Here is a 26,671-nt window from a genome sequence, read left to right on the forward strand (position 1 = left end):
CTGTATAGGGCCCTAAACCGATCAGTGAAGTACTACAGAGGCAAAGTGAAAAACCCAGAGTGGATTCCTTCCACAGAGCATGCGAGTATGGGGAAATAACCCTATTGTCTAGAATGCCTCATCTATTGCACTGGAAATACTATTAATGAGTACACATCATATGTATATGCTCATTGTCTAATTGAGAGAATAATGGCAACCAGTTCCTGGATTTCTGTATTCCTTCAGCTGTTCTAGGAGGTAGATCAGCAGTGGGATATCCCTGCTTCCACATATCCTTGGGTACAGAAATTAGAAGTATTTCATACCTTGTTGATGGGGCCAGTATATGTTGCGAGTGAACAATGGAATATGAAAAAGTAAGAGGAGTCAAGATAGCATAAATGGGCCACTGTCTCATGAGATAAAATAAAAATTTTTCTTCCTCAGTAAAAGAGTATTATGGCAAAAAGATATTGCTTCCCTAAGTGGAAGTTAATGTACATGGAGGTCCCCTAGAAGACAATAAATCAATGCTAAAAAAAGTGCTGAGCTAGGACAAGAAAAGAGCAGAGGGAACCAATATGTCTATGGTGGATCGACCTCTTGTGTCCTACAATTTTCTGTTTCTAGCTGTGTAAAAAAATAAATCACTGATTATTACCATGTATCCCCTTTTATGAGAGCAGCTGTTGGGGGAAATTGGATGTTTAAATAATATGTACCAAACAAAAGACCAAAGGTCGAAGAGCTAAAAATTGAATGCATACTATTTAAAAAAACCAAAAAAAACCCCAACAGATTTTAATACATGTGATCCTCAGAGGGTAAAAAAGTCAGTACTGGAAAAAAAATTAATAGAGAATTATATGACACATTGAACAAAATAAATTTTTCCTGACATCTCTGCCACACATACCTGTATAATTCCAGCAGTAAATTCTGGGCCTACATCGAGGGGGTAATTTTCTATCAAGTAGAACGCTGCAGCACACATTACTAAGACATGCTGTAGGTTATGCACATTCACACAGCTGCAAATATGAGCAAAACAGCTGATGTATACATTAATAAGACAATTTCATGCAGAATAAAATGCATTTTATGTATAGTCTTTAAAAAACATTGATAGTCAAAGCATTGAAGGCTTTTATAGACTACCGTATTTTCACCCATATACCGCGCACCCGTGTAAAACGCACACACGGGTATAGCGCACGGGGAACACAAATTTATGTTAAAAAAATTTAATATAGCGCGCACACACGTATACCGCGCATGCTAAAACCTCCTCCCGCCTACTCCGAACCGGCATCCTCCCCCCACGCTCGCTTACCCGCGTTTTACTTTTTTTTTTCAATCCGATCCGGTATGCTCCCCCCCGCTCGCTTACCTGCGTTTTACAATTTTTTTTTTCAATCTGATCCGGCATCCCCCCTGCGAACCGGCATCCCCCCCCCCCGCTCGCGTCACCCCCTCCCCCCCCGCGATCCTACATCCCCCCCAGCACCGCAAAACATCTCTTACCCGATTGGGCACCGGCACCAGCACCAATGCACAGGATGTGCCAGTGCCAGTGCCCGAAGATCCTCCCTCGTTGGTTTGGGCTGGGCTGGGCTGGGCTGAGCGGTGCAGTGCGGGAGAGGTCCTCCTTCTTCCTGCGCCGGGCTGGACTAGGCTTTGAGCATTTGCGCATGCTCAAAGCCTTCTGGTCTCGCTCTCTCCGAGATTATCTTTGAGCATGCGCAAATGCTCAAAGCCTAGTCCAGCCCGGCGCAGGAAGAAGGAGGATCTCTCCCGCACCGCACCGCCCAGCCCAGCCCAGCCCAAACCAAACCAACGAGGAAGGATCTTCAGGCACTGGCACTGGCACGTCCTGTGCATTGGTGCCGGTGCCCAATCGGGTAAGAAATATTTTGCGGTGCTGGGGGGGATGTAGGATCGCGGGGGAGGGGGGGGGTGACGCGAGCGGGGGGGAGGATGCAGGGGGGTTGCCGATCGGAATTGAAAAAAAAAGTTGTAAAACGTGCTCACACGTATAACGCGCACGGTTTGTAAAATCGTGTATAACGCGCGCGTTATATGCGTGAAAATACGGTACACTATTGCCATACAATTAAACTGTTTAAATACCAAAATGTACCAAGCAAGCACTTTGCCTGGAACTTGTTCCTACAAAAGACTTACACTTTGCAAAACTAATATGCTATTCTTAGCTGCCTACCTATGGAAAAGTATACACTAAAATACAGATACTTTGACAATGCAGCACTTTTATAGACCAATATGGGGGAGGGGTGCATACTCCAAATGAGTTAGTTTCACACAAGTCATAACAGTAATGAACTTCACTCCTAAGGGGCTCAAGATAGTTTACCTACAAACATTGCTGTTCTTTATACAACCAAGTTACCAATTACACTTACAACCAAGGTCAACAGCATGCAAAGGACTAAGGCTCAGATGCACTAAAGACAGCGATCATCGCTAAATCTATTTTGACAGCTTTAGCGATGATCACATTTGTCAACCCGTTGCACAAAACGGCTCAGTGTGTTTTCCCCCTCAATTGTACATTTTCCGACCTGGCCATGCAAATTAGCTACAACCCCATGCAAACTAGTCAGTAACCGTGTCACCGACAGGCCTACCTGGTTTCACTAGAGAAGTGTGTGTGTGTGTGGGGGGGGAGAGATTCTTAGTGCTGCATTCATTGGGGGGTCATCAGGGAGGGCTGTCATTGGCTGGCGGGGACTTTTTCTTTCTTCTTTTTTAAATGGGGCAGATATTGTGCTTCTGTAACACACAGCACCTGTGCCCATTAAAAAAAAAAAAAGTTTCCTGCCCAGGTCAGGAGCAATGAGAACACAAAGTAGGCATTACATTTCTTTTACAACATTTTTTTCCTACTTTGCTAATATTACATTCCAAACTTTGCACATGAAGTTAGTGCCAGGGGTTGCATGAAACTGCAAAATGTCAGCTCTTTTTGAGACTTTGTTGGGCTGTAGTGGCTGGACAAATTTGCCATTTTGTATTACGCTGAGAACAGTACTCTGAGAGTGACCTACATTCGACAGCCTCTAGGTCTCAAACCAATAGAGATCTAACAGAAAATTTTACATGGATTCATTTGAGGCTATAAGGAACATCCACAATTTGGAGGAGGTCGAGTGGAGATGATTTTCAATATTGTACCACTTGACATGGAATGACCCAAAAGCAAAAGTTTGGGATAGCAATGATAAAAAGAGAAAAACAAGCAAGGGGAGGATGCAGGAGTGGAAGTCAGAGGGAAGAGAAAGATTTCAGGGAACAAACAGCAGCAAGTATTTGAGATGGGGCAGTTGTAAGGAGTAGAACAGCTTGACCTGAATGGGACCCTTAAAACCATTACTTCCAAGATAGTGGGGACCAGAGGAGAGGAAGGATGCACATTGTCTACCTTTGTTGTCTGAGATTGCTTTGGTCCTAGTGTTTCTCATCTGCTTTTCTGTTTTTTTCTTAATTCTCTCCAAGGTCTCATCTTTTTGACATTTCTTTTTTATGTCCACCATCCATCTTTTTTTTTTGTGTGTCTCTCTCCATCCTGTCCAATGTTTTCCTTCTATGTCCCTGTTACTATGCTCACTCCAGAGCCAGCACTTCTTTTGAGGCCCTGTCGTTCCTCTTGGTTGGCTTCTCTCCACTCTACTCTCTTCCACCTGTGCCCCCATGAACATGTATCCACCTCCTGTATTCTGGCATTTTTCTCTCCTACCCTCTCTCCATTGGGCCAGTGTCTCTCTCCCAGTCCAGTCTTTGTGTGTGTCTCTTCTCATTCCAAACCCCCTCCCACTCCAGCACCTGCCCCCTCTATTCTCTCTCATCCTATACACCAGGTCTCTCTCCCTTCCCTCAGCTTCTCCTCCTCCAAGTCCAGCATTTCTCTTTCCCTCTCTCTTTTCCCTCTACTCTCTCGCCCTCCCAATCCCTGGGTCCATTGACTCTTCCTGCATTTGGCATGACCCACATTCCCCTCCCCACTGGTCCTTCAAATGCTGTAGTGAGGCACAGCAGAGGCAGTACTGAAAGATGTTCTGGCTGGTGGGGCCTTTCCTTTGCTGTATCCCGCCTACAGGAAGTAGCATCAGAATTGTTACTAACATGATACAGTTCTTGTAACAAATTAAACACAGAAAGGCTTAAGCTACTCAGAGTGCACTCATAGGAATAAGAAAGGTAAGGGTAGGTATAATAGAAATATTCATATATATGGCAGGTTCAGGCAGGTATGGGATGATGTATAGAAAATAAATTCAAGGATAGGGGGTCACAACAGAAAGAAGGAGGGCAGGAGGTTCAGCAGAAACACTTTTTACTGAGAAGATGGTATTTACTTGGAATAGAATACAAGCAGAGATAGCAGAATGCAATGTTGTGACAGAATGTAAAGCATGCCTAGGACAGATATCAGACAGCAGAAATAGAAAAAAGGTTGAACATTTTAAGCCTGTGTTGTATAAAACATGGCAACTTACTTCCTCCTCTACTCAAGATTAAAAAAGAACCAAGGAAGAAGATGACAAACCTAACTTGGATAGGGAGAGATCTTGCAGACAATCAAATTTGCATGACTAAAATGATATCCCCTTTAACTGAACAGGAATAAATGAGCAGAATGAGTAGGCTAATTGGTTCTTATCCACTGTCATCCACTATGTTATAAGAAAATAAAAACAAAATTAGATGCCATTAGTTCTTACTGTGCTATGCCTCTAAGGTTGGACAGCAAATAATCACTGATGACTGGAATGAGCTGTTTTGCTGTTTCATCAAGCAGATCACATTCTAAGACATAGAGGATTCCATGCAGAGCTCCAATCCGGCTGGGCATATGGGTACTGCGCAAAGTTGTCTCCAATAAGCGACTTACTGCTTCTGCTACAGTTTTCTCCTAATGCACATACACAACAAAAAGAATAGCAGGGAATCAATCTGATAGCCAGTAGATCAAATGCTTATCAGTGCTTCAATGCAGCATACACTTAAAGCAGGGGTCCCTCCACTTTTCACCGAGAGGTATGGATGGGTATGGGGACCCTCTCAAAGAAGAGTGTGCTAAGTGGAAGATGGAGGAAGAAAGGGCACCATGTCTGACATTTTTAGTGGTTTCAAATAGGGGATGGAGGGAAGTAAGGTTCTCAGAGGTGATTCAAATAACCTATTCCTTTCTTTCCTAAGCATCAAGGAATTGCATCACTGAGAATAGACAGCATTAACACACACCTTAATCTTGCAGTGCCAGAGCAGCACACACCTGCACACATATATTCTGACCTTGCAGCCCTAGGAAACACAAGCATTCACTCATACACACACACACAATACTACAGCCCTTGAGCAGAAAGATGACCCCACCCCAGACCTACATAGCCAAGAGTGAAGATCATCTAATCCCCTCAACACCATCTTGCCCATGAAAAGTGCAAGCTAAAGCTAAGCTGGTATCCTAGAGATTGAAGATAGTTGGGAGAATTCACTTATGGCAGGTTTGCTGGGCTCTGAAAGAAGTGGCTATTTTGGGTGTTCTTTCATTTGATTCCTGTTGTTACTTTCATAATAGAAGGAAAGCAGAGGAGGAAGATGGAAGCAGTAAAAATGTTTGGTAGGAAAGAACAGAGAGGTAAAAAACACAGACTAAGGATGTAGAAGGGACAAAAGAGCATGGAGACCAGAAAAACTTACTCTATGGGCTACATCTCACATGTGATTCTTTTTTTTTTTCCCCCCAATATTTTTATTTTCAAATTTTTCATAAAGTGAACAAACTATTAAAATACAATTGATGAATATACAATATCACTTTTATATCTAATACATCATGTTCTAAATATATTTTTTCTCCCTCTCCCTCCCCCCACCCTTCTATTACTTTTCAATCATATATTACATATTATATATCATATTATATCATATTTTGTATAAATTATTTTCACTACCTCCCCTCTATGTGTGTCACTAAAAAATTATTAAAAAGAAGAAAAGAAGAAGAAAAATTCTATTGTTTATTCATTGCAATATTTTGTCAATGGCCCCCATATTTTTATAAATTTAATATATGTCCCTCTTTGTATTGCTATTGCTCTTTCCATTTTGAATATATGACAAATTGTATTCCACCAAAATGTATAATTTAGGTTATTATAATTCTTCCAGTTATTGGTTATATGTTGAATGGCAACTCCTGTCATAATTAATAAAAGCTTGTTATTTTCTGGCGAAATTTGACTTTTTTTTCTCATCATCATTCCAAATAATACTGTATCATATGATATTAATATATGATTTTCCATCAGTTTATTAATTTGTGGCCAAATTGAATTCCAAAAAGTTTTAATGTAGGGACAATGATATAATAAGTGATCTAATGTCCCTGGTTCCAGATTACAGTGCCAGCATTTATTGGACTTAGAACTGTCTAATTTTTGCAAACGTGTAGGGGTCCAAAAAGCTCTATGTAATAAAAAGAACCAAGTTTGGGGCGTGGCTTGGAGCGCGCACGATATGGCAGCCTAACCGCAGCGCTCCCGTATCCAGGCAACAAACGGAGAAAAAATAAAACTTTCACTTTGTCTAATCGCTATAAAAAATACATAAAACAACGTCGGAAATGGCAAGTATGAAGCAGGGAAAATCTGAAAAACCTTCAACATCGGGTATATCAGCAAAAAGAACAAAAGTAACTCCCCTGTCACCATCGAGTGTGCCGTTCCCGATGGAAACTGAAGAACTCACTGAAAAGTCCGATATTATGACTGAACTGTTCAAAATAAAACTGATGCTGACTGAAAATGCCAATAAAATCTCTGAAGTTAAAGAAGAACTTCTCAACATGAAACAAGAGATCCAAACCGAAAGACAGAGAATGGCAGTGATGGAAGAAAAAATGGAGAAATTTGAATCCTTCACACAAGAATATGATAAAGATAAAAAAGAAGTAGCAGCTTTAAAAAATCAATTGGTGGATATGGAAAACCGAGGAAAAAGAAAGAACATCAGAATTTTAGGGCTGGCTGAAAATATTGAAGGGGGAGATCCTGTACAATTCCTGGAAAATCTTTTACCTAAACTGCTTCAGCTCAATTCAAAATGGCCGTTAGAAATAGAAAGAGCCCACAGAATCCCCATAAGAAAGCCAGTAAACCAGGCTGCTCCAAGACCTTTGATATTCAAGGTATTAAGGTACCAACATGCTCAGGAAATATTAAAAATGGCAAAAGCAAATAAAAACTTGAATTATAAAGGATCAAAACTGATTTTAGTTCCTGATTTTGCCAAATATACTGCAAATATAAGAAAACAATTCCTCACATACAGACAGCAGTTGAAAGAAAAAGGTTACATATATGGAATATATTATCCATCCACTATGAGAGTATCCAGTGGAAATAAATCCATATATTTTCAAGACCCTGCAAAACTGAAAGAATTTTTGACACAAGAAGAACCTATGTTTACATAAAAAACAGAAAAAAAGGAATAATTCAGCTGAAGAAAGAAGAAAGAAGAAAGAAGATGGAAAAAAGGAAAAAATAAAGAAGATTATTAAAAAAATAAGACATAAGAAATATTACTAACTGGAAAGATAATTTACTGATATAGTGGATGCAATAATATAATATTATTATATCAAATTAATTATTAATAAAATAATAGCATCCACATTCATTAATACTAGTGAAAATTTTTTTTAATTATTTATTAATTATTAAAATATAAATAAATAAATTATAAAACTAATAATATTTATATAAAATATATATTTTAATCAAAATAGAGAATTTATTTATTTATATAAGTATATTAACTTATTATGATTAATGAATAATGAAAATGATTTACTATGAATTTATTATTAATAATATTGAAAGGAAAATTTGTTATTGTTATATTGAGAATAAGACTAAAAAAAAAAAAAAAAAAAAGAAATATATTAATTTATTATAAAAACAATATTTTAATTCTATGTAAGAAGATTGTAATTTTATGAAATATATACAAGATAATAATTTGAATATTGAATGGATTAATTAATAAAATAGGTGTCTACTATAAAATTTATATTTAATTCAATTATTCAGTTATATTATGGAAAAATAATGAATTAAATAATTGATTGGTAGATAATTAATAAAATAGGAATTCATTATAAAACTTATTTATTGATATAAAATGTATATTCTATTCAAGTATTCATTCAAATTAATTCATTATGAAGATTATCTATGAAAATGATTGAAATGTATTTATTATTAATATTAATATATTTATAAAAATGGATATATTTAATTTACATGATGAATAACAGATATATAGAGAATAAGAGATATATTTGTAATATGTTTATTTATTAAGAATATTATATTACATGTATGCATGATATTGAATTTAATTTTATGAATCAAATATATATAATTTTCAGTAAATTTATAAAATTTTATAGATTAAATGGATATAATTTTCAATTATATAAGGGTGAAAGTATAAAGAATGTATTGAATTTAGAAATATGTTTTTAAATAATATAATGAATTATTAGTTGCCTGGAGATGGAGATTTAGGTTTTGCATGACCAATGCGTGTTCCAAATCAGAATATGATAATGGGTGGGGAGGGAGGGAAAATAATGGGTGGGATAGGAGATAAATTTTTATTGAATGTGCTAGGAACTAATCTTGTAATTATCATAGAATATTGGTTAAAACATAATTATTAATTAGATGGATATAAAAATGTATTCGTTGAATGTCAATGGTTTAAATCATCCTATTAAGAAAAAGAAATTATTATCGTTCCTTAAAAATCAAAATGCGGACATTTACTTCATTCAAGAGACCCATCTTTCGGAAATTGAATCAAAAAAACTATCTGGAGGTTGGATTTCTAAATGTTTATTTGCACCTGCTTCAAAGAAAAAAGCTGGAGTGGCTGTTCTAATAAACAAAAAATGTAATGCAGATTTTAAATTAATTAATTATGATCCCTTAGGTAGATGGGTACATATCGAAATGGTTCTGGGAAATACAACCCTGAATTTATTCAATTTATATGCTCCTAATACGAATCAAATGGAGTTTTTTAAACAAATTCAACAATTACTTTTACCACTGGCTACATCTAATTTAATAGTAGCAGGGGATTTCAATGCTGTAATGGATCCGATTTTGGATAAAAAACCAAGTAAAATTATGAAATCATTAGGCTTAGATAATTTGATACTATCTTGTGATTTAGTAGATATATGGCGAATTCTTCATTTTAATGATCAGGAATTTTCTTTTTGTTCTCAGGTCCATAAATCTTTTTCACGAATTGATTATATATTTGTTTCTAATAATATAGCGCAGCGTGTACTAAAAGCAACAATTGATCCCATTATAATTTCAGATCATGCTGGTGTGTGGATTAATCTTCAAAATTATGATATTGAAAACTTTGATTCAATATGGAGATTTAATAATGATTTACTAGCGGATTCAAAATTTCTTGAAGATTTTAAAATAAAAATGCAAGAATTCTTTCAATTTAATGAATCAGATACTATTAATGCTGAGATCTTATGGGATGCTTTTAAAGCAACTATGAGAGGAAATATTATTTCATACTCAACATTTATTAATAAACAAAAAAAAAAACAATTTCTTGAGATGGGAAAACAAATTAAATTATTAGAAAATAAATTAATTGAGAAATGGGAAAATAATACATTACAAGAAATATTAAAATTAAAAGTTAAATATAATGAGATTTCTTCTCAAATTGTGAGGAAAGACATTTTCAATAAACAAGTACAATATTATGGAAATTCAAATAAAGCTGGGAAATTATTAGCAAATTTTCTTAAAGTAAAGAAAAGAAAATCTAAGATTATTGCAATTAAAGATACACAAGGTAACACACATACCAACACAAAAGATATTATAACACAATTTCTTGATTTTTACAAAGAATTATACACTTCCAATTCTTATAAAAATAAAGAACAAGACGGATTAACTTTTTTAAATTCATATATTGGACCAAATATTCCAGATCATATAAAAGGAAGTTTAGAAGAACCTATATCTTTAAAAGAGTTAGAAACAGCATTGAAGTCTCTTAGAGTTGGATCCGCTCCAGGTGGAGATGGGTATACTGTTGAATTTTATAAATTTTTCCAAAATATCATATTACCACATCTGTTAAATTTGTATCAATATCAAATAAAGAATGAAAATATTTCTGGTACTATGGCAGAATCGATAATTATAGTCTTACCAAAATCAAACAAAGATCCTACTCTGGTTTCAAATTACAGGCCTATTTCATTATTGAATGTGGATAACAAATTAATGGCTAAAATATTAGCATTAAGATTGGCAAAAGCTCTTCCTTTCATTATTGATGTACATCAAACAGGATTTATTGCTAAAAGACATTCATCAAATAATACTAGATTAGCATTCCACTCATTAAATTTAGCAAAAAAAAATAAATGATCCAGCATTTTTAATATCTTTAGATGCAGAAAAAGCCTTTGATAGAGTGGAATGGAATTTTATATACCAAGCTTTACAATGGTTTGGTATAGGATCCGGTTTTATTAAAATGATTCAGACATTGTATAGCTCTCCTGGAGCAAGATTATATATTAACAATAATTTATCAAATAGATTTAACTTGCATAGGGGAGTTAGACAAGGATGCCCTCTGTCTCCTTTACTTTTTGATATTGTCCTAGAACCTTTATTAATTGCAATAAACAAAACTAGGGAGATAAAGGGAATATCATTTACCAGTTTTGAATTTAAATTATCTGCATATGCAGATGATATATTATTATATTTAAGAGAACCGGAAACTACTATTCCATGTATACTTAATTTAATAGAAAAATATGGTACTTTTTCTGGATATAAAATTAATTGGAACAAATCTGAAATTCTCCCAATCAATGTTCATTGTACCAAAGGATTATTTGATCCATATTCATTTATTTGGAAAGAAGATGGAATAAAATACTTAGGAATTATGATCAAAAATACAATTGAAGACACAGTCAAAGAGAATGAAAAACTTTTATTGAAAAAAAATAACAGAAATGTGTGAGCAATGGAATCCATTACATCTTTCTTGGTGGGGAAGAATTCAAACAATTAAAATGATGATATTGCCTGTGGTTTGTTACCAAATGAGTATGATTCCAATATTTTTCCAGGGGTCATTTTATAAAAAACTTAACAATGTTCTTACAAAATTTGTTTGGTGTGGCAAAAGACCAAGAATCGCTTTAGTATCATTACAAAGACCAATTATGGAAGGGGGGGTAAATTTTCCAAATTTTTATAGGTATCATCAAGCCTATATTTTAAGACAGGGTATGTATTGGATCCTCCCAGATCTTTTAGAAAATGTACCAGATTGGCTGTATTTAGAATGGCGGCTCCTGTTCCCTTTACAACCAGAACAGTTAATAACTATAACAATGCCTAAAAGATACAAAGACCACAGAATTTTATTTGACACTTGGAAAACATTGAGATACATCAGTAATCTGTCACCAGAACCTATAGCTAAATCTCTAAATCAATCAATATGGGTAAACTCCAGGATCAGAATTGGCGGATTTAAAATCGTCTGGAAACAATGGATAAATGCAGGAATACGAACATTGAATGATGTCATATCAGAAGGATCACTGCTTAGTTTTTCACAATTGCAAAATAAATTTGGATTAAATAAAACACAATATTTTAAATGGATGCAATTGAAGCAGGCCATTCAGGTAGGGTTCCCTGAATGGAAAAATCTAAATAATCAATATAGTTTACAGGTTCTATGTTTCCAGGCGGATTTTTTGGGTCACCAAGCCGCAAAATGGTACAAATTGATATACGGATTTTTAAATAAAAAAAAGAAAACAGGTCTTAGGGATATTTGGAGTATTGAGATTGGTCAGACAATTTCTGAGTCTCAATGGCCACGATTTTGGTCCTGGAGATTAAGATCTACAAAGTCAGCATCTATGAATCAAACATGGTTGTTCTTATTACATAGAGTGTTCTGGACCCCAACGCGCCTGCAAAAAATAGATAGTACTAGATCCAATAGATGCTGGCATTGTAAATTGGAAATAGGGACGTTAGATCATTTAATCTTTTTCTGTCCCTGTGTAAACGCATTTTGGAATTCAATTTGGCCCCAAATTAATAAGTTACTAGAGAATTATGTAGGACTCTCATATGATACCATATTATTTGGTACTGCAATGAGAACTAAGAGTCCGATATCAGCAAATAATAATAAGCTATTACTAATACTAACAGGAGTCGCCATGCAACAAATTACTCAAAATTGGAAAGATTATACCAAATTAAATTTTACGTTCTGGTGGAATTCAGTCTGTCATATATATAAAATGGAAAAAAAATTAGCGTTACAACAAGGGAATCTTCTTAATTTCAAGAAAATTTGGCAACCATTGACTAATTATTCTAATGATTAGTTTTCTTAGCACAATGATAAAAATTATATATGAATGGGGTGGGATTTGATTAATTATTGGAAACATGTTATACAAAAAGGGGGAGGGATTTATATTTTCATGTTAATGTATAATCTTGATCATATTATATTTTAAATAATATGAATTATTAATGATAATATACCAGATATGTAATAATTAATAATATTTACTATGATTCAGATGTTGTAAGAATGGAAAATTTATAAATTAAAAAAAAAAATTAAAAAAAAAAAAAAAAAAAAAAGAACCAAGTTTGTCTCATAGATGCTGACACTGTACATCTTATTCTCCAAGACCAAATTAGTGGCCATTGAGATGCATTAATTTGATGCTTAATCTCAATGCTCCAAATATCTCTTAGACCATTTTTTGGTTTTTTATTCAAATATCCAGATATTAATTTATACCACAATGCGGCTTGATGTCCTAGGAAGTCTGCTTGAAAACATAAGAACTTTAAACTATATTGATTATTTAAAATTTTCCATTCAGGGAACCCAACCTGAATGGCCTGCTTCAATTGCAACCATTTAAAACTTTGTGTTTTATTAAGACCAAATCTATGTTGCAATTGTGAAAAATCCAGCAGTTTACCTTCTGAAATAACATCATCTAGAGATCTAATGCCTGCAATAATCCAGTTCTTCCAAAGGATTTGAGCTCCGCCAATTTTGATCTTGGAGTTTATCCATATAGATTGATTAGTTGATTTGTTTATTGGGATAGGTGTTAATTTATCAATAAACCTCAACGTTTTCCAAGTATCCATTAATATTTTATTTTCTCTATATCTTCTAGGTATGTTAATACTTGGCAGATGAACTAAATTTAGGGGAAACATAAGGCGCCATTCTAAATATAACCAATCCGGTGCATTATCCATAAGTTCTGGGAGGATCCAATACATACCCTGACGTAGAATATAGGCTTGATGGTACCTATAGAAATTTGGAAAATTTACCCCTCACATGTGATTCTTAATTATAGGATCACTAACTTAAAGGGTGCATATTAGTGGCATTTATGGATATCAAGTACATACACCCTGATCTGTCTAGATCAGTGGTCTCAAACTCGCAGCCCAGGGGCCACATGTGGCACGCAAGGTACTATTTTGAGGCCCTCGGTATGTTTATCATAATCACAAAAGTAAAATAAAACAGTTTCTTGATCATATGTCTCTTTAGCTATAAATTACAATATTATTATTAAGAATTAGCCAAAAGGAAAGATTTATAAACTATAAAGAATTTAATCTTATGCAAAATTGTCATTTCTTTAATAAGACATTAACTATTTTTTCTGAGGCCTTCCAAGTACCTACAAATCCAAAATGTGGCCCTGCATAGGGTTTGAGTTTGAAACCTCTGGTCTAGATAGTACCCTCCACACCACAGTTTGATTATGGATGCAGCATTTACTGACTGTGCCACCACAGAAGTGAGACTGATGTCATAATCATTTTTTAATGCCAAAACCTTGAAACAGAATATATACAATTATATAGGAAGCAGCTTTGGTGCAGGACTCCTGGCCTCAGGATTATTACTGCATTGACCAGTGGAAATAGGGGCAGATCTCTAGGGGAAGACTCATGGCATTAGAATTTTGGCATTGGTTCCAACTGAGCTAGAAGAAAAAAGAGGAGCTGAGAAAATATAAAAAGTTTATCTAGATGCACATAAAGTGAAATTTCATTTACTTGACAAAATGGTAGCTTAATTTTGTTACAGGATTTATAGCTAGACAGAGAATAGAAACATAGAAACATAGAAAGATGACGGCAGATAAGGGCCATAGCCCATCAAGTCTGCCCACACCATTTACCCACCCTCTTAAGTCTACTGACCCCTAAAGTATAATAATTGTACTGTCATTCTACTGACCCGCCAATTCAAGTCCTAGTGACCCTATCCCTTGGCATGACCTCGTAGGGATCCCACATAGGTATCCCATTTGTTCTTGAAGTCTGGGATGCTGCGTGCCTCGACCACCTGCACTGGAAGCTTGTTCCAATGCTCAATCACTCTCTCCGTGAAGAAGTACTTCCTGGCGTCTCCACGAAACTTCCCTCCCTTGAGTTTGAGCGGATGTCCTCTTGTGGTCGAGGGTCCCTTGAGAAGAAAGATATCCTCTTCCACCTCGACCCGTCCCGTGATGTACTTAAAAGTCTCAATCATGTCTCCCCTCTCCCTACGCTCTTCGAGAGTGTAGAGCTGCAATTTGCTCAATCTTTCTTCGTACGGGAGACCCTTTAGCCCCGAGACCAACCTGGTGGCCATCCGCTGAACCGATTCAATTCTGAGCACATCCTTACGGTAATGTGGCCTCCAGAATTGCACACAGTATTCCAGATGAGGTCTCACCATGGCTCTGTACAATGGCATCATGACTTCAGGTTTCCTGTTGACGAAGCTTCTCTTGATACAACCTATCATCTGCCGTGCTTTAGATGAAGCCTTCTCCACCTGAGTGGCTGCCTTCATGTCAGCACTGATGATCACTCCCAAGTCTCGTTCTTCTGTAGTCCTTGTTAAAGTTGAGATCAATCAATCCATAACAAAAATTTGTCACATTTTATACATTTTACACATTTTTGGGATCTTGCCAGCTGTTCATAAGGCTGATTCATGGACACAAAAATCCATGCAGGACTTACACCCTAAATGGTGAGATCCTAGCAAGGACTGTAGCAGAACATGACTTGGGGATGATCATTAGCGAAGACATGAAGACTGCCAAACAAGTGGAGAAAGCTTCATCCAAGGCCAGACAAATCATGGGCTGTATCCGTAGAAGCTTCGTCAGCCGTAAGCCTGAGGTTATAATGCCGTTGTACAGATCCATGGTGAGACCCCATCTGGAATATTGTATACAATTCTGGAGGCCACATTATCAAAAAGACGTGCTGAGAGTTAAGTCGGTTCAGCGAATGGCCACCAGGATGGTCTCAGGACTCAAGGATCTCCCGTATGAGGAAAGGTGGAGTAAGTTGCAGCTATACTCACTCGAGGAAAGCAGAGAGGGGAGACATGATCGAGACGTTCAAATATGTCACGGGCCGTATCAAGGTGGAAGAAGATCTCTTTTTTCTTAAAGGACCCTCGGCAACAAGAGGGCATCCGTTGAAAATCAGGGGAGGGAAATTTCATGGCGACACCAGAAAATATTTCTTCACCGAAAGTGTGGTTGATTGCTGGAATAATCTTCTACTACAGAAAATTGAGGCCAGCAGCATGCCAGATTTTAAGAAAAGATGGGATTGGCATGTGGGATCTCTTCATGGAGGAAGTTAGGGGGTGGGTCATTAGTGTGGGCAGACTAGATGGACCATGGCCCTTTTCTGTCATCATTTTCTATGTTTCTATGGGTTGGCCACTGTTGGAAACAGAATACTGGGCTTGATGGACCTTCAGTCTGCCCAGTAGGGCAACTCTTATAGAAACATAATGGCAGATAAAGGCCAAATGGCCTATCCAGTCTGCCCATTTGTAGCATCCACTATCTCCTCCTCTCCCTAAGAGATCCCACGTTCCTGTCTCATGCTTTCTTGAATTCAGACACAGTCTTTGTCTCCACCACTTCTACCATATCTAACACCCTTTCTATAAAAAAAGTATTTCTTTAACTTCATCCTGTGAACTCTCTCATTACAGAGCTTCCCTTCAAATGAAAGAGACTTGCCTTATTCGCATTTGTCACATAGGTATTTAAACATCTCTATCATATTTTCCCTCACCAGCCTTTCCTCCAAAATATACATATTAAGATCTTTAAGTCTGTCCCCATATGCCTTATGATGAAGACCACTGACCATTTTAGTAGCCTGTCTCTGGACCAAATCCATCCTGTTTTTGAAGGTGTAGTCTCTAGAACTGTACACAATATTCTAAATGAGGTATCACCAGATTTTTATATAGGAGCATAACTATCTCCTTTTTCTTACTGGCCATACCTCTCCCTATGCACCCTAGCATCCTTCGAGTTTTTGCTATTGCCTTTTCATCCTGTTTGGCCACCCTAAGATCATCATACTTTCATGTACAAAAGTTCTTCACCCCCTAAACTGTACTGTTTCCATAGGTTTCTACAGCCCTAATGTATGAAATTGCATTTCTCAGCATTAAATCTTAGATGACAAATTTCAGACCATTCTTCAAGCTTTGCTAGGTCCTTCCTCATGTTATTCATACCATGAGGGGTGTCTACTTTATAGCAGATTTTGGTATCATCCGCAAAGAGGCAAATCTCACCAGTCAGCCCTTCAGCAATATCACTTACAAAAATGTTATAAAGAACAGGCCCAAGAACTGAACCTCGAAGCACACTACTGGTAACATCCCTTTCCCCAGAGAAATCTCCATTGACCACTTACCCTCTGTCGCCTTCCACTCATCCAATTCCTGACCCAGCCCATCACTTTGGAGCTCATACCAAGGGCACTCAGTTTATTTGACACCTATGTGGAACACTGTCAAAGGCTTTGCTAAAATCTAAATTAGAGAATGACACAGGGTCAAATTTTTCCCCGTCCTCCACAGGAACTCATTTTCCTGTCCCTGTCCCATTTCTGCAAGCTCTGTCCTCATCTGCACAAGCCTTAAACACTTTAAAATCATAAGTGTTTGAGGCTTGTGTGATTAAGGCAGAGCTTACAGGAATGGAGCAGGGTCAGCAACAAAACTCGCTGAGACAGGACAGGGAAATTTAGTTCCTGCAGGGATGGGGACAAATTTGTCCCCATGTCATTCTCTAATCTAAATGCACTACATCTAGTGTACTCCCTCTATCCAATTCTCTGTCACCCAGTCAAAGAAATTGATCAGATTTGTCCGACAAGAGAATCCATGTTGCCTCAGGTCCTGTAATCCACTGGATTCCAGAAAGGTCACTATTCTCTGTTTTGAAAGCATTAATTTACTTACCACAGAAGCCAGACTTACCAGCTTGTAGTTCACTACTTCTTCCTTACTTTCATTTTATGGAGAGGGACCACATTCGCCCTTCTCAAATCCTCCAGTACCACTCCCAATTCTAGAGAAGCATTGAAAAGGTCAGCCAGCAGAGCTGCCAGAACTTTCCTAAGTTCCTTCATTACTCTCAGATGTACACTATCCAGCTCCATTACTTTGTCTACCTTTAGTTTAGCTAACTCCTCATGAACACAATCTTCTGAAAATCGACCTCCACTGGAGGTGTGATAGACCCTGATTGATTTTCAGAGCCATTTGCCCACTTTTTGCCTTATGGGGGGGTCTAAGAAAAAGGATAAAGCATTGCATTTACTGGATGTCAAACAAGGAAGAAAAGGCAGGAGAGTGGCATTATATGTTAAAGCCACAAAGAAACAGGAGATACTACCTTTCCAGGGTAGAAATGCAAAGAAAACAGCGAAGGTGACCTTAAGTGCTCAATTCCTTAATTTTATTTATTGAGACTCGATATGACAGTGTTTTGGCCAAAAAGGCCTGCTTCAGGAGTTTTAATCAACAAGATTCTTAATAATGAACATGCTTAATAATGAACATGGTCAGGGGGCGTGGCTTAACGCGAGCACGGATGGAGGTGTGATCGTGAAGCTCCTCACCATCCAGGCAATGAAATAAAAAAAAAAATTATTTTTCCTTCAAAATAATTATATAGAAAATATATATATAAAAAGCTGAACAAAAGACACAAGATAAAATCCTAAATTGCGGCATTTAAAGAGAGGTATGTGCTGACAAGAGTCGGGAAATAACTCCCTATACAGCACTGCATCGGGAAAGCAGAGAGCCGTTTGTGTTGGCGGTTACATAAAATTGAATACAGCGCTGAAGTATATATTTATATTCCGATCAGATATAACAAAAAACTGATAAGAGTCGGGAAAGCAGTCTGTGTTTTCGGAGGTTTTAAGAGGCTTGAAAGCAGTGCTGAGAATACGAGATGAACGTGAACTGAAAAAAAAAGCTGATAAGAGTCGGGAAGCAGAGAGCTGTCTGTGTTTTCGGTGATTTCAAGAGACTGCGAGTTGTATGTTTGATTGAGAAAATATAAAGAAAGGTTGTGTTCTGACAAGATATAACTAAAAAAAAAAGCCGAATACAATAGTTGAAGCGTGATATGTGCTGATAAGAGTCGGGAAGGCAGAGAACCGTTTGTACTGGCGGTTTATTGAAGTTTGAATGCAGCGCTGAAACCGCGAAGTAGAGGTGATTAAACAGTTTGGCGAAATTGTGAAAAAAATAAGAAAAAGTTTATATTCTGAACAAATATAACTGAAACAGAAAAAAAAAAAAGCTGGTAAGAGTCAGGAAAGCTGAGTGCTGTCTGTGTTTTCAACGGATTCAAGAGACTTGAAAGCAGTACTGATACTGCGAGATGAATGTGAAAGACTATATAATCTGATTGGGAAATTGTGAAGAAAGATTGTGCTCAGATCAGATATAACCAAAAAAAAAAAAAAAAAAATTGAATTACTACAGTTGAAGTGAGAAAAGTGCAGACAAGAAACGGGAAGGCAGAGAACCATTTGTATCTTTGGTAGTTTCATTAAACTTGAATACAGCGCTGAAAACGCGAAGTACAAGTGAGAGATCAAACAGTTTGATTGGAAAAATTGTGAAAGAATTTGGTATTCTGACCAGCTATATTGAAACCAAAAAAAAAGGAAAAAGATTATTCTTTGATAAAAAAAAAAGGGGATTAAAAAATTTGAGAAAGAGGAATACTTGCATTTTCTCTCAATAATTAAGTGCTGAAGCACTGAAGACAAATAAATATCAGCTTACTAAAATAAATACTGAATTGAATATTAATTTCCTCTGACAAAGCTGCGATTGGGCTTGTGAGAGAGGAGACAGAGAAAAGGTTCAACGGAACTTTAAAAAACTGGAACAATAAGACATTGAGGAAATTGAGAGACGCTGAGAAAAAAACAGAAGAAAATTGCTTAAAGCTGGTCAAAGTAGGAAAAATAACTCTAAAAAAGTGTTGCTCTCCTCAATCAGGGCTGCGATTGGGCTTGTGAGAGGAGAAAAAAAGAGTTCCCCTACTTCAATGAAAAAGTGAAAGTGAGAAAAGAATTTTCAAACTGACATAGGTAAAGGAAAAAGAAAAGAGCTTAAAAAGAAAAATATCTACTTCAAAAGATAGAACAAAATCTTGGAAGAAAAGAGATTAAAAACCTAAGAATACCAAATCTAAAAGACTAAATACAAGAAATAAGAATAACCAAGAAAAAGAAAACAACAACATGACAAGTACCAGACAAAACAAAAATGAGGCTGGTACATCTGCAAAAAGACAGAAACAAGAACAAATAACACCAAGCAAAATACCACTTCCTATCGAAGAATCAGACACATTAAGCAAAGCTGAAGTCATGGAAGAATTAAAACAAATCAAACAAATGCTTAAAGAAACTATAACTAATATGTCTGAAATGAAAGAGGAAATTTTAAATATACATAGACAAATGGAAGTTAACAACAAAAGAACAACTGAACTAGAATCAAAAATGGAAAATATAGAATGTGAATCAAAAAGATGTAAAAACGACAGCCTGGAACTAAATAAATTAAAAGAACAACTGGAGGATTACGAGAATAGAGGAAGAAGAAAGAACATCAAACTCTTTGGAATACAAGAAAATCTAGAGGGAAAAAATACTATCCTTTTCCTTGAAAATTTAATTCCAAAAATTCTACAATTAGACTTGAAACAACCAATTGAAATTGAAAGGGCGCATAGAATCCCAATAAAAAATCTAGAAAATAAAAACAGACCAAGACCAATCATTTTCAAAATGTTGAGATACCAACAAGCACTAGAGATACTAAATGCTGCAAAAAAAGATAAAAACTTAAATTATAAAGGATCAAGATTATGGTTTTTACCAGACTTCGCCAAAAACACAGCAACTAAAAGGAAAAAACTACTAGACATGAGACCTCTACTCAAAGAAAAAGGATTTAAATATGGTCTATACTATCCGGCGAAAATGAGAGTGTCATCTGGAGACAAGTCATTATATTTTGAGGATCCCGAAAAACTAAAAGAGTTTCTCTCTAAACCAGAACCTATGATATATTAACATAATATATTAAGATGGTTTTGAAGACTCTATGAAAAATTAGAAAATATAACATATCGAAATATTTGAAGAAATGGAGGAAAACAATACAAAGAAAAGACAATAATAATTATATGAAAGAAAGAACAGAATATAGGAAAATTATTAAATAATACACTGCATATATGTTTAAAATAATTATATGTTGAAATCATAATACTAAGGAAATACAAATTAACATATTGTTAAATGGAAAATGATACATTAATAAAATGTTATGGAAAATGATTAAATATATATAAAAGATCAATATAGATAGATAGAAGGGAAATTTGTTTAAACAATTGAATATTGATTGCCTGGAATGGGGAGAATGTTAGGATTACAGTTCCAATGTGTATCCTTAAGCAGCCAATATATTGGGTGGGAAAGGGAGGGATAAGGAGAATATTTATTAGAATAATTAAGGGAGATACATTAGGGTTAAATATGTGTGTCATGAAGAAAATTTTTTGGATATTAAATATGAAAGAGGAGAGGAAGAATAAGATAATGAAAAGTATTAAAATATATAATGTCTTTTAAAATATATTCTATAAATGTCAATGGCCTAAATCACGTAATTAAAAGGAAAAAAATATTAACATTTTTAAAAAAACAAAATGCAGATATTTACTGTCTGCAAGAGACCCATCTTAATATGAAGGAATCACAGAAATTATCAGGTGGATGGATAAAAGAATGTTTTTTTGCTCCAGCAGTGGGCAAAAAAGCAGGGGTTGCAATCCTTATAAACAAAAAATGTATGGCCAATATAAAGGTAAAAAATTCAGATCCACATGGTAGATGGATACATATCGATATAGGTATGGGAAATGATACCCTGACGTTATTTAATATATATGCCCCTAATTCGAATCAATCAGAATTTTTCAAAAAGCTACAAAATATGTTATTATCACTGGCTGCCTCTAATTTAGTGGTGGCTGGAGATTTTAATGCTGTAATGGATCCATTATTGGATAAAAAACCAGGTAAAAATATTAAATCTTTAGGTCTAGATAATTTAGTTCGATCATGTGATTTGAAAGATATATGGCGTATTCTTCATTTTAATGATCAGGAGTTTTCATTTTGTTCACAGGTTCATAAATCATTTTCAAGAATAGATTATATTTTTGTTTCAACAAATAAAGTGCAACAAGTGATTAAAGCCTCCATTGATCCTATTATCATTTCGGATCATGCGGGAATATGGATAGAATTACAATTAGATCAATTAGAAAATAATAGACCTCTTTGGAGATTTGATAATACATTGCTTGTGGATGACAAATTTTTGGAAAATTTTAAAACACAAATTAATCAATTTTTTCAAATAAATTTAGTGGAAGATACATCTATAGAGAATGTATGGGATGCATTTAAAGCAACTATGAGGGGTAATATCATATCATATTCAGCTTTTATTAGGAAACAAATTAAAAAACAATATATAGAATTAGAAAAAGAAATAAAAATATTAGAAGCTAAATTGATAAGTAAATGGGAATATGAAGTTTTGCAAGCTCTTTTGAAAGTAAAAGGTAAATATAATGAATTAACTTCAAAAATGATAAGAAAAGATTTGTTTTCCAAACAAGCGATGTATTATGGAAATTCTAATAAGGCGGGAAAATTATTAGCAAATTATCTTAAGGCAAAAAAAAGGAGAACTAATATTAATGGAATAAAAGATGATAATGGTATAATAACAAATCAAACAAATATAATATTAAAACAATTTTTAAATTTTTATAAGGATCTATATTCTTCCGAACCTTATTTGGAGAAACAAAAAGATGGGAAAAAATTTTTAGATTTAATAAATGGACCTAAGATTCCTGATCATATAAAACGAAGTTTAGAAGAACCTATATCATTAAAAGAATTAGAAACAGCATTGAGATCTCTTAGAGTTGGATCCGCTCCAGGTGGTGATGGTTACACAGTAGAATTTTATAAAACATTTCAAAATATCCTCTCCCCACATTTATTAAAATTATATCAGACACAACTTATAAAAGGTAATATAAAAGGTACTATGGCTGAATCAATAATAATTGTTTTGCCTAAGCCAAATAAAGATCCTACTTTGGTTTCAAACTACAGGCCTATATCTTTGATAAACGTTGATAATAAACTATTGGCGAAAATTTTGGCTTTGAGATTAGCCAAAGCTCTCCCACATATTATAGATATGCATCAAACGGGTTTCGTTGCTAAAAGACATTCCTCCAATAACTCTAGACTATTATTTCACATGCTAAACTTGTCAAAAAAAATGGATGAACCGACATTTACAGTTTCATTAGATGCTGAGAAAGCATTTGATAGGGTAGAATGGAATTTTATGTATCAGGCTTTAGAATGGTTTGGTATAGGTTCTGGATTTATACAAATGGTAAAAACATTGTATAGCTTCCCGATTGCAAGATTAAATATTAATAATAAGATATCTGATGGTTTTCAATTGCAAAGGGGAGTTAGACAAGGTTGTCCTTTATCCCCTTTGTTATTTGATGTTGTATTAGAACCCTTATTGTTAGCAATACAGCAAACGAGGGAGATACAAGGAATTCCATATTCAGATATGGAATATAAAATTTCGGCTTATGCTGATGATATTTTGCTTTATTTGAGAAATCCAGAGTCTACCTTATCTTCTTTATTGGAATTAATTGATAAGTTTGGCAAATTTTCAGGTTATAAAATTAATTGGAATAAATCTGAAATTATACCCTTGAATGTTTACTGTGTAAAAGGATTATTTGATATTTTTCCATTCATATGGAAAGAAGAAGGATTTAAATATCTAGGCATTCAAGTTAAAAAAACAATTGAAGATACTGTAAAAGAAAATGAAAAATATGTATTAAAAAAAGTAACGGAGTTATGTGAACAATGGAACCCATTACATATATCTTGGTGGGGCAGAGTTCAAACTATTAAAATGATGATGTTGCCTGTGGTTTGCTACCAAATGAGTATGATACCTATTTATTTTCAGGGGTCCTTTTATAAGAAGCTTAATAGAATTTTAACAAAATTTCTTTGGCTTGGTAAAACACCTAGAATAGCTTTAGTAACCTTACAAAAATCAATTAAGGAGGGAGGGGTAAATTTTCCAAATTTCTATAGGTACCATCAAGCCTATATTCTACGTCAGGGTATGTATTGGATCCTCCCAGAACTTATAGATAATGCACCAGATTGGTTATATTTGGAATGGCGCCTTATGTTTCCCCTAAATTTAGTTCATTTACCAAGTATTAATATACCTAAAAGATACAGAGAAAATAAAATAATAATGGATACTTGGAAAACATTGAGATTTATTGATAAATTAACACCCATCCCAATATATAAATCAACTAATCAATCCATATGGATAAACTCCAAGATCAAAGTAGGCGGAGCTCAAATCCTTTGGAAGAACTGGATTATTGCAGGAATCAGATCTCTAGATGATATTATTTCAGAAGGTAAACTGCTGGATTTTTCACAATTGCAACATAGATTTGGTCTTAATAAAACACAAAGTTTTAAATGGTTGCAATTGAAGCAGGCCATTCAGGTTGGGTTCCCTGAATGGAAATCATTAAACAATCAATATAGTTTAAAGTTCTTATGCTTTAAAGCAGACTTCCTAGGACATCAAGCCGCATTGTGGTATAAATTAATATCTGGATATTTGAATAAAAAACCAAAAAATGGTCTAAGAGACATTTGGAGCATTGAGATTGGACATCAAATTAATGCATCTCAATGGCCACTAATTTGGTCTTGGAGAATGGGATGTACAGTGTCAGCGTCTATGAGACAAACATGGTTCTTTTTATTACATAGAGCTTTTTGGACCCCTACTCGTTTACAAAAACTAGACAGTTCTAAGTCTAATAGATGCTGGCACTGTAATCTAGAACCAGGGACATTAGATCATTTATTATATCATTGTCCTTATATTAAAATATTTTGGAATTCAATTTGGCCACAAATTAATAAATTAATGGAAAATCATATTGCAATATCATATGATACAATTTTATTTGGAACAATGATGAGAAAAAAAAGTCAAATTTCACCAGAAAATAATAAACTTTTATTAATTATGACAGGGGTTGCCATTCAACATATAACTAATAATTGGAAAAATTACAACAACCTAAACTACACATTTTGGTGGAATACAATATGCCATGTTTTTAAAATGGAAAGAACAATAGCAGTACAAAAGGGGACATATAATAAATTTATAAAAATATGGGGGCCATTGACAAAATACTGCAATGATTAAATAATAGAATACTTTTTCTTCTTTTCTTCTTTTAGAGATTTTCTTTTTTTTTTTTTTATGACACACATATAGGGGGGATAAGGAAAACAATTTATATATAATATATTATAATATATGATACAAAATGTAACAAATGATTAAAAAATAATAGAAGGGTGGGGGGAGGGAAATTTATCCAGAATATATTGTAGTAGATATAAATATGTTATTGAATAATTATCAATTGTATTCCAATATGTTGTATACTTTTATAAAATTTGAAAATATTATATTAAGGCAATAAAAGGGTGGGGGGAGGGTGAAGGGGAAAATCAAATTCAGACATACATTGTGTTATATATAAAAGTGATACCATGCATATATCAAATGTATTTTATTATTATGTACACTTTTTGTAAAATTTGAAAATAAAAATATAATGGAAAAAAAAAAAATGAACATGGTCGCCACACCTCAAGAAGGACATGGCGGTACTTGAGAGAGTCCAAAGGAGAGCAACGAGAATGGTAAGAGGGCTGGAACACTTCTCATACGCCGAGAGGCTGGAAAGGCTGGGGCTCTTCTCTCTGGAGAAAAGGAGGCTCAGGGGAGATATGATAGAGACCTTCAAGATCATGAGGGGCATAGAGAGGGTGGATAGGGACAGATTCTTCAGACTAAAGGGGACAGCAAATACAAGGGGGCATTCTGAGAAACTGAAGGGAGATAGGTTCAAAACAAATGCAAGGAAGTTTTTTTTCACCCAGAGGGTCGTGGACACTTGGAATGCACTACCAGAGGAAGTGATCAAGCAGAGTACGGTCCAAGGATTCAAACAGGGATTGGACAGATTCCTGACGGATGAAGGGATCGTGGGATACTGAGGGAGGAGCTGGGATGTAACACAAGTATAGAATGTTAACCAGGTAATGAGTATAAACCAACCAGGTCGTGCATGTGCAAGACTGGAGGGCTGGGACTTCGATGGGAGGGCAGGACTTGAACGGGATGCCAGGGTGGCAGGGGAGCCCCTTCTGGTGATTCAGACGGGTCGTGGCCTGTTTGGGCCGCCGCGGGAGCGGACTGCTGGGCAGGATGGACCTATGGTCTGACCGGCAGAGGCACTGCTTATGTTCTATGTTCTTATGGAAAAATAAATGAATGGATAAATATAATTGAAAAGGACTTATCATAGAAACATAGAAATTGACGGCAGAAAAGGGCCATAGCCCATCGAGTCTGCCCATACCAATGACCCACTCCCTGATTCTTACTCCCCTATAGATCCCACATGAATATCCCATTTTCTCTTAAAATCTGACACGCTGTTGGCCTCAATCACCTGCTGAGGCAGCTCGTTCCAATGATCGACCACCCTTTCGGTGAAGAAGTACTTCCTAGCATCACCTTGAAATTTCCCTCCCCTGATTTTCAGCGAGTGTCCTCTGGTTACCGAGGGCCCTGTAAGACTGAAGATATCATCTTTCACCTCTATACGACCTGTGATATACTTAAAGGTCTCAATCATGTCCCCCCTCTCTCTTCGCTCCTCCAGTGAGTACATCCACAGTTTTTTTAACCTATCTTCATACGTGAGATCCCTGAGCCCCAAGACCATCCTGGTAGCCATTCGCTGAACCGACTCAATTCTCAACACATCTTTCCGGTAGTGTGGTCTCCAGAACTGAACACAATACTCGAGATGAGGTCTCACCATGGATCTGTACAGTGGCATTATGACTTCAGGTTTTCTGCTGACAAAACCCCTACGGAT

At 35.6% G+C, this 26,671-nt stretch overlaps 1 protein-coding gene across 6 annotated transcripts in view; it reads right to left on the bottom strand.

Annotated features, from left to right (window-relative positions):
* HTT (huntingtin) overlaps positions 1–26,671 on the bottom strand; it is an 831,912-nt gene that overhangs the window by 59,193 nt on the left and 746,048 nt on the right. For all 6 annotated transcript variants that reach the window (XM_033950363.1, XM_033950354.1, XM_033950401.1 and 3 more), the window contains 2 exons: positions 4,725–4,915; positions 899–1,013 (listed from right to left, as the gene is read on the bottom strand). In XM_033950363.1, coding sequence (XP_033806254.1) covers positions 899–1,013; positions 4,725–4,915 — 306 coding nt within the window. The remainder of the gene's footprint in view (positions 1–898; positions 1,014–4,724; positions 4,916–26,671) is intronic.

The sequence above is a fragment of the Geotrypetes seraphini genome, chromosome 1 (genome assembly GCF_902459505.1).
Source record: "Geotrypetes seraphini chromosome 1, aGeoSer1.1, whole genome shotgun sequence".
Lineage (NCBI taxonomy): Eukaryota > Metazoa > Chordata > Amphibia > Gymnophiona > Dermophiidae > Geotrypetes > Geotrypetes seraphini.